This window comes from Penaeus japonicus, unplaced genomic scaffold (assembly GCF_977035675.1).
Source record: "Penaeus japonicus unplaced genomic scaffold, GWHDUDI00000001_assembly GWHDUDI00000004, whole genome shotgun sequence".
In the NCBI taxonomy this organism is placed as follows: Eukaryota; Metazoa; Arthropoda; class Malacostraca; order Decapoda; family Penaeidae; genus Penaeus; species Penaeus japonicus.
Window position 1 is genome coordinate 6,717,173 of NW_028234406.1, and position 12,500 is coordinate 6,729,672.

The 12,500-nt window shown below is 33.2% G+C and overlaps 1 protein-coding gene across 2 annotated transcripts in view; it reads left to right on the forward strand.

The window, feature by feature from the left end:
• LOC122259945 (BRISC complex subunit Abraxas 2) overlaps positions 1–10,691 on the forward strand; it is an 11,372-nt gene extending 681 nt beyond the window's left edge. Inside the window, exons 2-7 of one of the 2 annotated variants that reach the window (XM_043026942.2) lie at positions 1,308–1,398; positions 1,595–1,698; positions 2,260–2,456; positions 2,777–2,905; positions 4,228–4,394; positions 7,429–10,691. In XM_043026942.2, the coding sequence (XP_042882876.2) occupies positions 1,308–1,398; positions 1,595–1,698; positions 2,260–2,456; positions 2,777–2,905; positions 4,228–4,394; positions 7,429–8,093 (1,353 nt within the window). In that variant the 3' untranslated portion in view covers positions 8,094–10,691. The remainder of the gene's footprint in view (positions 1–1,307; positions 1,399–1,594; positions 1,699–2,259; positions 2,457–2,776; positions 2,906–4,227; positions 4,395–7,428) is intronic. The other variant, XM_043026943.2, reaches the window with a different exon arrangement.
• The last annotated feature ends 1,809 nt before the right edge of the window (positions 10,692–12,500 follow it).

The following is a 12,500-nucleotide window of genomic DNA, read 5'->3' on the forward strand; positions in this document are numbered from 1 at the left end:
AGAAGCAGAAAGATTGCTAGAGTATGGATGAAATCATATGTTAATTTTATACAGAGGCAGTGCGTTGGCCAGACAAAAGATGTAGATGTACACTGTTCGATTAAAGTAGTTTTACTTTGCGGAAACAAACCATAGGGATGATATTAACCACAGTATTTGAGTAGGACATGAAATATGCCTTAAAATATATTAATATTTAATTGTTTTACTAATATAAATGATGTCCCATTTTAAACCCATTAGCAGCGGATGGCAAAACTTGCTGCAAAGGCAGAGCAAATATTTATTTAAAACTGCGACCAATGAGTTAAAGGGTTCCAGCCCCTATAACTCTCCGTTTAGGGTGTACAAATTGAATTTCATTAAAGTTAGCAAAGCACCACATGACATTAGCAGATTGTCAGTCTATTGTCATGTTCTCCATGCCTACAGTGCCCTGGTAAAGGTAAGCAAACCTCTACCATGTATATACTAGGAAGATAGAGTTTGAACTGACAAAAACTTAACAAGGAATCCTACAAGTTTTTATTTTGCTAGAATAGTGGAGGTTTGCTGACCCTTTATTAGAATGCCAATAGGTGCAGAGGTCAAGGCATTGGCACTGCACCACTCTACCTGATGTCAGTGTCATCCCTTTGATGGTTTCCAGTTGGGTCACTGCTTACAAATTCTGACCAAATATTTTTTTATCCAATGTCATTTTAGAAATAGCAGATGAAAAAAAGGATTTTATGAATGTATTTTTTTTTTCATCATTGGTTGTATAGTAACATACTATAAACATATGTCACATTGTAAGAAATAACTTTGTGGTTTTGCAGGATTGGACAAAATAACTGTTTGCAACAAATTATGTGTATTTTTGATTTTTTATTGTTGATATTTTCCTCCTGTTATTTTAATGTTTATTGTTTTTATGATTTCATGTTTCTAGTTATTGTTTTAATTATATATTATTATAATTGTTATTGTGATTGTTATCATCATTGTTATTATTATTATTAATTTTATTATTGTTATTATTATTTATTATTATTATTTTTAAAATTGCTATTGTTATTATTATTTTCACTATTACTATTGTTATTATTTCTTTTATTATGATCATGATTACTATTTTTATGATCATTGTTATTATGATTATTATTATGATCACTATTATTTTTATTATTATTATTGTTATTATTATGATGATGATGATGATGATGATTATTATTATTTTTATTTCTTCTAATATTACTGATATCATTATTTTTCATTGCTATTTCAATTGTTACTTATGAACATTTTGAACTTTGAACACACAGGAAGGCTTTCTGTTGGGCCAGGTGCAGAGTCACATCAGTGAGCATATCAGTGACTCACAGATCTGCAATGAGAAAATGGAAACCCTTATCAGTGAGTTTTTGTCTTTTATGTAGAAGTCAACCAAGAACTGAATCCCCTTTTATCACCAATGAATTAATGCACAGAAGTTTCTTTACTATAAGATTTGATTCAAATGTTTAACTTTTATCATGAAGTAATAAAGATATTGAACTGTAGATATGTTTTATTCATTTATTTCCTTCACTGAGTATTATTTCTTTCACAGATGTCTCATCATTTCTTCCATGCACTATGATCGGAAGCTTCTACTCAGGTGCAGGTATCCTCAATGAAGAGAAATTAAATGCCTACATGGGACCAAAATTTAAGGTATCATATTGTTATTTATATGTAACCATGCTGAATATGTTATGAAATAAATTTTGTGTGTTTGTTTTTATAGTCATAAACATGTGTATATATTTTTTAGTCTATTTTTAGTCTATGTGTGTGTGTGTGTTTGTGTGTGTGTGTGTGTGTGTGTGTGTGTGTGTGTGTGTGTGTGTGTGTGTGTGTGTGTGTGTGTGTGTGTGTGTGTGTGTGTACGTGCGTGCATGCATGCACACGCTTGTGCCAGTGCCTGTGTGTGTGTGTGTGTGTGTGTGTGTGTGTGTGTGTGTGTGTGTGTGTGTGTGTGTGTGTGTGTGTGTGTGTGTGTGTGTGTGTGTGTGTGTGTGTGTGTGTGTGTGTGTGTGTGTGTGTGTGTGTGTGTGTGTGTGTGTGTGTGTGTGTGTGTGTGTGTGCGTGCGTGCTTGTGCATGTCGGTGTATGTGTGTGCATGTCTCTGTGTGTGTGTGTGTGTGTATATAAGTGTGTGTGTGGATGATTATGTCTGTATGTTTGTGTGTGTGTGTTTTTTTTTATGTACTATAATCCCAAACTTGTTACCAGAATGTGATTGGCTGGTACCGCTGTCGGGGTTCATCATGCGAAGATTTATATCTTCGTGAGATGCTGGTGCATAAACAGCTTGCAGCAGTTATGTCACATACTGGTGGGCATTTCATCATGGGTATTATGTCATGTTCTCCGTCTGTAGATTCTGGGACGTTTACTGTCTCCCATAAATTCATGATGCTCCAAAATAAGTAAGTATGGATTTTATAGTCAATAGATTGTCAATGTGATATAAGAATTTTTTTTATATTGTTATTTGATATACAGATTTATGTTGTTGTTTTTTAATTAGAATGACAAATATAGCCATCATGAAAAACCTAATTTGTAAAAAAAAAAAAAAATTATGTCATAGCAGGAAGAGAAAAGAAATATATTTTAGACTGAGAATATAGATTTTGAAAAGAATTTATTTTCCATTTTACTTTTTATTTAATATTATGTTTTATTTTATATTCTGCTCTTATAAAATTGACCTCTTACACATTACAACAATCTGATAAATTTTCAGTCGTCTTGAAGGTGTCCCACTTCAGGTAGTTAACATGGGAGATACTTCAACCACAGACTATCTTCTCAAGCCTCAGAATCCCGCTTTGTACAGTTCGGTTGCTGTCCGAGATGTCCTTTCCAATATCGAGTAAGTGAAAGAGCGAAATCTGTTGTTGTTGTTGTTTTTTGAGTTTATGTAGTTATGCTACTGCATTCATATTGTAATTATTTTTATTTATCACCCAAAGAAAGTTTCCCCATCTAAAGTTTAAGGAGAGGATTTTTTTATATCATGATAATATTTTCCATTAACAGAAAAGACTCCAAGGGTCACAATTTAAATTGTATGATTTTCCCATATTTTTTTCTTTACATTTGATCCAGTCATAATAACTAGAAATTGCTCATAGAATAATGATTTTCGTCACTAATGTCACATTACCAGTCAGCATTTTATTAATGTTCCACAACTGTAGATATGCTAACTATGAAGTGCAGTAATTCCCAACCTAGGGTCATACTGCCAGTGATGTGAATACCATATCTTGGCTTTTGTTTGGCTATCTATCTAGGTAATAGGGTGCGTAGCAGCTTCGCTGCTGGCATACGAATAGACATCAGCATTAGGCCTACTCATTTTGAAATACCCTAGCAAATTTGTCCAGATGAAGCCAAAACGGCCCTATCATAAATGGGTTAACCCCTTGCAGATGGGTATATGTAATTGACACAGGGCTACTATTCAGTAGGTTTGTTTGAATGAGAGAGACTTACACTTCACACCACTACCATTTTTTCCACCCAACTCTACATTACATTACTTTACATCAGAATATTAAAAATTATTAGGAAAATAATTCCTGTAGTTTAGTCTTTTAGTCTCCATGAAGAAGGAATTTCTTTGTACAAAATATATTACTATTAAAAATTTATGGAAGAATAAGTGCAAAGTTTGGCAAAACATTTATTTCATTGTAACAAGGAGAAGACAAATTGCTTCAACTATATACGCTCATCCTCCATCTTACTCCCAGTGCCACTTGGCATAACAGACAAACTGGTAGTGGCTATTCTACTTATCAAGTATGTATACTGCAGTCTGGTATGTGATTTGGATGGTGAGATTTGCAATGTTAGGGTAGTGGAAGGGGGCAAGGTAATTGTTAGATAATGAAAAAGGTTGCACATTTGTAAATATCAGAAAACCAAAATGTTGGATAACAAACTATCAGATAATGGAAGTTAAGTCGTTAGTTGTTTAGACCTTTCAGTTGAAAGATGAAACTATCCAATTAAGTTTGTGGTTAATTAATAAAATTGCTTGTTGAACTGACAAACCTGGGATCTATTGCAACATCAATTGCAATAAAATGGGCCCTTAATGGTGGAATGGTTGGGAAACACTTTTTTCTTTTTCTTTTTTTCTTTACCAACTTATCTTATGTCTTTTTTTAATGTTTCCAATTCCAGAAGTAATGAACCAGGAGTACAAGAAGCAGAGACTCTTCACATGGGATTGTTAGAGAAACTGAGTTTGCTGTTACCAAAATTTTCCTCTGCCCAGCAGGAATTAGAGGACACCTTGAACGATGTAGTTGCACTCAGGCGCCTGTGCAATCGCAACAACATTTCACCAGGTAATATTATACGACCTCCCAGGTAAATATTATATACTGATATAAGAGTGATTTAAATGCTTGAGAAAATAATGTTTTGATAAAGAGAAAATACTTGTTAGTTTACTGAAGGCATGTATGTTGTACTCATGTTGTGATTGTAATTGATCTATCGCAGGTGGGTATCATGAAGGGTAAGAGCCCATAGGATAATTATTCAAGCCTAAAATAGATTGGAATCCATCACAGAATATTGGTTACAAATTTATGTATTGTGTGATTCCCCAGACTTAGTTGACTGATGTGAAGGTTCTCCAGTAAGACAAAGTCAATATCCACTGTAGCAATGGCAGACATGGTAATTGTCATATAGAAAAGCAAAGCAAAGCTTACCACATATCAATTGATCTATAATTAGATGATATTTATGAAAGAAAAAAAGAATAGGCTAGCAGACATGTATTGTATATCAAGAGTTAGTCCATAATTATAGAAACCTAACAAAAATCTGTCAGATATACTTTCATTTTATTAACTATTGTAATAAATTATGAACCTTAACTTTGAAAGATAAGTTATTTGAAAGAGATCCTTGTACTTTTTAGGTAAATGTTTTGTCTCTACCATACTATCAATAGTATGGAGAAATAACTTCAGAGCCATTAATAAGATATAGTTTATATATAAAAGCTGCCCATGTTTTGTCCTCTCTCTATATTTTATTTCTGGTTTGAATTTGATGAAACTATATTTTATTTGTTTGTATAATTTTTTGTATTTCTATGCATTTTTTAAATATTATTAGTATAAGTTTATTTTTATTATTATTTTTATTTGTCGATTTTCTTTTTAATTTTTATTCTTTTGTTTTTCATTTTTATTAATTTAATTATTTTTCTTATATGAGGAGGGAGTATAAAATCAAAGTAATGAGTGAACAATTTCCACATTCTCAAAATTAAGGGTATTGTTGTTGATCTAATATCCCACAGGTAAATCTTCATAAATACCTAGAGTTTGATCTCAGCTAGGAAGTGAGATGTGGACTGCCCTACTTTTAAGTTAATCATGTAACAAAACTCTTAACCCGTTAACGACGGATGACAAGATAACACGTCTAGTGGTTTTTGGGCTACACGACGGGGACGCGTTACTTTGTCTAGCCCGGGGCGCGGGAGGAGCCAGCGCGCAGCGCTGGCTCGCGGCTAGTGCGGCCGAGAATCCCGACGCGTTAGGCTTATGCATTCAAGAGTCCCGGAATTTTGGTCTATTTAAGCCGGATTGGCCCCGTCGGGAACGGGTTAATGATGTTTCAATTTTACTGTTTTTTGCTACTTTGCAAATATTCCTGTCATCTTTGGTGAACATGTTTCCAGTATATTGTAGGAATTATTATAATATTTGACCTCCTGGCTTTATTTGCAAATTTCACAAAGATTCATGTGTTTTTTCTTCCTTACGGAGCTATTATAGCTCATACTTGTGACAAAATGTGTGAAATAGAACAAACTTATTTTATATAAGTAGCTTTTAAATTTTAAACTGAAGATGATGGCATTTGGGGGATGATATGATATGACAAATGGAGTTTTAATGGTCTTCTCATAATGGAATTATAATATTAGGAAAATATGATTAGATTTGTACTGATGTCTTGCTCTTCAAAATCAGTGTCGCTTTAATCCCTGTAAAGTGGTTGATTACATTTTAGTTACTAATGTACAATTGTGACAGTTATTGAGGAAAGCTATAAGTGTTTCTATTTTACATCTGATCCCTAACCACTTAATGACAGATGATGTGACATTCACATCATGGCTAGGTTGGTCTTCCCACGTGTAATGTGAACATCTCATCGTGGCTTTGTCTGGCTATCTTGCCATGTGATTAGTTGCTTAGTGGCTGGCCACTGCCTCAGCATACAAATAGCAAGTAATGTTAGGCCTTTGTATTTCAAAATACTACAGGAAAGTCACCTAGTCATTAATGGTTAGCCCATTGCGGACAGGTATCATGACATACATGACAGCGCTGATTAGGCCTAAAAGATGGATGTCAATGAGTATATGATGCACATTTGGATCTGCTCACAGTTGAAGGGAGCATACAGTCATGAAGTATTATGGCTGTAACAGCACTAGCTTCAGAGCTACAGCACAAAGTCAGCCTAAATCTATGTTTTGTGATGGATTTTTGGAAAAATATTCTTTAGGTTAGTTTAAGCTACCCGAAGAGTGGGGAAAACATCTTCCCTGTCCCTTTAATCTTGAGACAGTGCTGCCATTGTTGTAGACTGACCATCCTGACTGCTAGTTAGGTCATTAGACACCCCATCTGCAATAGGTTAATAGAAAGATTTTTTAGGTATTTTTGACAACGATTGTAAAATTTGTTCATATATAGTATTTATTGGTTATTTCATATGAATTACATGCTTAGAATAAATCGTTTAACGTTTTTAAATTTTTCTCATAATATATGAAAGTTTTCTTATTGAAGTCCCAAGGTATCCCTTTATAGGAAACCCACACTGTGTAGATAAGTGGCCGATTTCACTGGGTTTCAATAACTGTTATGAGGATTCGATGTTGGTTTGTTTGTCAAATGTTCAGGAAGTACGCTGCTCAAGGATGTGTGCAATGGTATGAAGGTCCCATCAGTTTGGGCAGGTGTTTGTGCGTGTGCGTGCGTGTGTGTTAGTGCATGCGTGAGAGAGTGCATATGTGTGTGTGTGTGTGTGGCTTATATAGTTTTGTTTTTGTATGTTTTGAGTAATGGTTGCAGTCCACAATGGAGTTGTTTGATGTGTACCCTATTTCTCTAGGTAGTTATAATACCATGCTGCTAATGATGGAAGGTGATTGACTTTATTTGTGCCCATGAGCAGTAAGGCTTCTTTGGTGCCATGCTTGTGTATGCATTTTGTGTAAGTGGGGTTGCTTGCTAGAGGGAGTATGGTGTTAAGGATGTTTCTCTATTATCTGTGTTAAGTGTTGTAGTGTTGATGACCTTGTAAACATTTTTACATTTTTTAATAAGATTTGTTTCTTTGCAGACTTTATCCCAAAAGTTTGCCAGACAACAGATGAGGAAAATCTCATGGATTTTGAAGAGATTCCAGCATCTCCAGCACCAGAAGAATCCCAGGTTGTAAGAGGAAAGGTTAGGGGTACTTCTAGGGTTTCGGTAAGAAGGAAGGGCTCTGGCAGAGGCAGAGGGGCCAAGGATGAAAAGGTTACTTCTTCGGATCCATTTGGCTTTGTTGACAAGGAAATGGAAAAACTGCAGGTCAAGGGTCGAGGTACCCAGTCAAGCAGAGTTAGCAGGTCAAGGACAAACACCCCGTCACCCGGTAGAGTGATAACCAAGACACAAGCATCTAGTGGCGCTCAGGGGACACCCCCAAGACGTTCCTCAGTTCCCCTGGGTACAAATAGTGGAAGTTCATCACCTGCTGGCAAACGATCGAAGGAGAACAGTCCAATGCCTTCTGGCTCACAAGATAGTGGGAAAAAGGACAGCCAAGAAGGGGGTTTGAAAGGAAGACCAAAATCTAGCAGAGGGTTAACCCGAACATCGTCAAAGGACAGTAATTCTCCCTCAAGGAGTGCAAGAGGTAGAAGCCCAACTCTCACAGGTTCTGCCAGCAACAAGTCTGGCAAGCCTAAAGCACGTGAGGCTTGGTCAGAAAAGACTCCTACTGATTCTCAGGAATTTTGAACTTAGCAAAAAAGTGAATAAGATATTTTTTTGCTAAATGTTATAATGCTGCTTTCAGCTAATTTAGAATGTAAATAAGTAAGGAAATATGAATTATATTGTAAAGTGCCCTTTTATAAGTAAGTTTTATCTAGCTCTAAACCTTTTTTGAATTGTTAAGGTTAAATTTTGTCCCATATTCATGCAAAGGAGCTACTACTGTTTATTTGCTTCATATTTGTATGTGATCAGTGAGTGCAACTTAATTGGAATTGTGAAGAGCTCTTTAAAAATTCATGGAGGCTCTATGCACTAGATGGAGTTAATGATTTATGTTATCAAGTTTGTTTATTTCATATATGAAACACCGAGTTGCCACTTAGTATGTTTAAAGTGCATATGACAATATCAGTAACCAGAAATTGATTGTGTAAATGTTGCATTTGATACACTTTCATAATATTACAGTAAAAGCTCAAAATATACTGACCAAATACTTGAGAATCCTCATATTATTGACAATAATGAAGTTAGATAAACACCCATTAATACTCTCATACTTATAGCCTTCCAGAAATACACTCTTTGTTCATGATTTATTGAGATTTTATGGTGCTTGACTGGAATATTCTAAATGATATAAAGAAGCTTGAATGATCTTTGTAATAAAATAGAATACCTATCAATTATGCTCAGAAAAAATCAACTAGAATATGTTTAACATCCAAAGAATAATAATAGTGATGCAAACTACACAGATACAAATTATTGATAAGACATTATGAATTGACAAGTTGATTATGTATATTTACATGTATTTTTGTATATACAAGATGCTTCAACAGAACTGTTAAAATCACATTTTCTATTTCTTGACCTTTATGTCTGCATATCACCTATCACAATCTCAAACACAATCTTATTATACAGTCCATATATCATACATCACAAATGTACATGATGGAGCTTTTGCTGTAGTATTAGCAAGTATAGGTAAACTTTCAGGGTGTATAAGACAACTAATAACTTAGTACATATCACCAATCAAAGTATTATTTCCTAGTCAATTGTTTCGGTAAATATGCAAGCTTGTAGATGCTTAATGTTAAAATATGTGATACTAAGTTAGTGTTTTCCACAAATTTTCTACCAAAAACTCCTAGTGTCTTGTATTTGCAGGTGTTGAAGATGATATTTCAATATTGCAGAAGATATTTTGCATTTATTTACACAAAAAATGTAGAATAAATTCAACTCTTAGGTTAGCCTTCTGTAAGATCACTATTATGTCATTTTAATATGTGATATTTCAGATATTAAAAACTGTTTATTTATGAACATTGCTGAATTGATATGATGAGGAAGGAATTACGTCAAGATCACTTTAGTCAAAAATATGAAAAGCTGTATTTATTACCACTACAAGATAAATTTCTGAAAAAAAAATCATTGCAATATGATATAGATAGATGAGAGAGTGAGCAACGACCCCACAATCAGTCCCCTTTGTTTGCAAATCTTATTTGCTATCCAGAAGAATATTTATGAATATTAATCAGCATTTGTTTCACTTATATATTTGGGTCTAAAGCAAAGAAACTTGAAGTTAATTATTTTATTTTTGGATTGGGCATACAGTATGGATATAATGTATTGCCTGATATACAGTTACACAAAATTCCATGATTTTAGCATGAAGCATAGTTATTTATTATTAATTTATTTAATCACAAAAAGTGATATGTTATGAATGAATGGGAATGGGCCTGTTAGAAGTCATTACAGTGTGAATAATTCAGCCAACTGTATATGCACAGAGAAAAATATTCGTTTGCATAAGGCTAAGGGACAAGGATTTTTTTATACATTCTCCTTATCTTTTCTTTAATCATTGGTAAGTTTTTGTTTGTTTGTTTATTTCATGCAACCTATCAGGTTACAAATGGTGAGTAATAAGCCATTGCAATATTACTTACACAACTATATATTTTTGGTTATTTATTACAATAGATATTGTAATGATAAATTCTGTTGTTATATGATAATTGACCTGAAATTAATTAAGTAACTGCAAATAAACTGTTATTTATTGTAATATATGAAAGGCAGAATTTCTAAAATTGTTTTTTTAATGATTTGTAATTGTATGACTTCGAAAATATATTCTACTGGATGTAGTTCAACCCCTCGTCACTAGGGTTCATCTGCTTGTGACAGATGCCAGGGTTTGTTCACTCTGTCCACTCCCCCAGAAACCTGTCTGCTTCTTCCTGTTCCAATTCTGTCTGTGCCAGCCTCTCCATGTCACAAGCTTTAGAATTCCACACAAACACCACCATTACCTTCAATTTCAGTTCTTTTTAGTTCAACCATGCCCATGAACTATGAAAACGTGCAAGGGTATGACCCAGCCACAGTGAGTGTACAAGGTGCACAAAGTCTGGTGTCTTGGGGTGAAAATTCACAGTATGCTTGTGAAATATGCTGAATTCTTTTGTGTGATTTTGTTTTCTTGCTTTCTTTTGTAATGTACAATATTTAATAATGATTTTTTTCCCTTTCTACAAACACCTTTTATATTGTAGTTATGCCCACCTTGTAATAAAGTTTCAAAATGCTGATGTTTCTTTTACAAGAATTCAATTACGATAAAATAGAAGAACAACTATGCTGAATGATTAGTAATGCTAAAAATATAAAATCCTGGTAAAAGTTTAAAATTATTTTCTGACCATATATGTTGTGAACAGTGTGCACTCACCATGTCTAAATCTTATGATTCTCTGTCCATGTTTCACTTGAATGATAGAGTACCCTTTTCTATCGTTTTAGCTCAGTTAAAAATAAACATTAGGAAAAGAAATAGATAAGAAATGAAGCAAAATTGACAAGGAGAGATTTGTGCAACTCTTTGGAACAGCTTATATTGATATTATGCCATATCTGTCACTGAATACTTTCTTGTGCAGTATTTTTGAAAGAATGAAACTCCGCCTAGAAAATATTAGGAGATCCATACAAATTGCAGAATAATATTAAGCTAGATTCTTTTATTTATGAAAAATTACAAAGATACCAATTGATCCATTAATACCTGTCCCAGAAAACAAATCATTTCATACAATGGTAATTTATTTATTGTGATACTACACTAACAAAAACAGAACTAGCTCCAAGTTCGTATTACATTTTCCAGTCCTATTCTTTGTTCAATTTTTCAATGAATTTTAATTTACTTTTTTTTCCTAAATACAATTGATTTAAAATTTCACACAATCTAAAAATGCATTGAAACTGATATTAAATTTCTGTTTGTAGATGCTTAGTTTATAGTCAATTTTATTCATTGTCAGGAAATTAATATTTAGGTTGCAGACTTGCATGTTAACTTCAGTTATATGAAAATAATAAGACAAGGATTCACACACACCATAGTTGCCTACACATTCACAAACACTCTATATCACTTATAGAAAATGGTTATAAAAAAGTAATTACCATACTAATCACCAATAGTACCTATAGAACTTCCAATTATATTTAATTACAGCATTGTTACTCTGTGATATTTTTTTCTTTGATCTGTGACCACCTTAAGATTGCCGAGGAGATTAATTTCTTAGAAATCCCCCATGCACTGCTGGTAAATTTCCAAATAAAGTTGAATGTTACGAGATTGATGTAGTCAATATTCATAATTTCAGAAGGATATCTGTGTATATTATTCATAATATAGAATACTCAGGAGCAATTATTCCTTGGTTGGAAGCCTTAGATCAGACATGCTATGCTATATTGACTGGAGACAAATTGGATATGGGAATAGGGCCCTTTGAATTTTATTTCATTTAAATAATTTTATTATGTTTTTATCATTAATCTTTTTAAGCTAACAATAACTAATTGAGAATTTTCATGGCTGGTTAAGTAACATTTACAATAATAATAAGTTGATACTTACACTTGAAATAACATGAATTACCATAGCAAATAATTCTATTCACTATGAATTACAAACTACTTGAATAGTGTCTTTATTTAGAGAACAAGTACCACCTACATTTACCATCATAATTTCCCATCAGTTATGGTTTAAATAATGTTAATACCTAACATGTTTACAGCTAATATTACTTTTACTTCTATATAACAATGGTACACTTACAAGAAAACATGTACATCTAAATGATGCTTACAGTTGATACAATAAAACAATTCTCGAAAGTGAAAATAAGACAACTTGTGTCTTAACTTGCATTTCTTGTGTATCAAATCCAGGGTAATCATATATACTTCCAAAAGTTGTGAATGTATAAATAAGTGTAAGAAGTCAGGCCAAGGATAATTACACTGGGTTAGTTCTGTTATCTATTTAATAACAAAATGCATAATTATAAGTCAATATTTTTTAATGATTTTCTTTTGAAA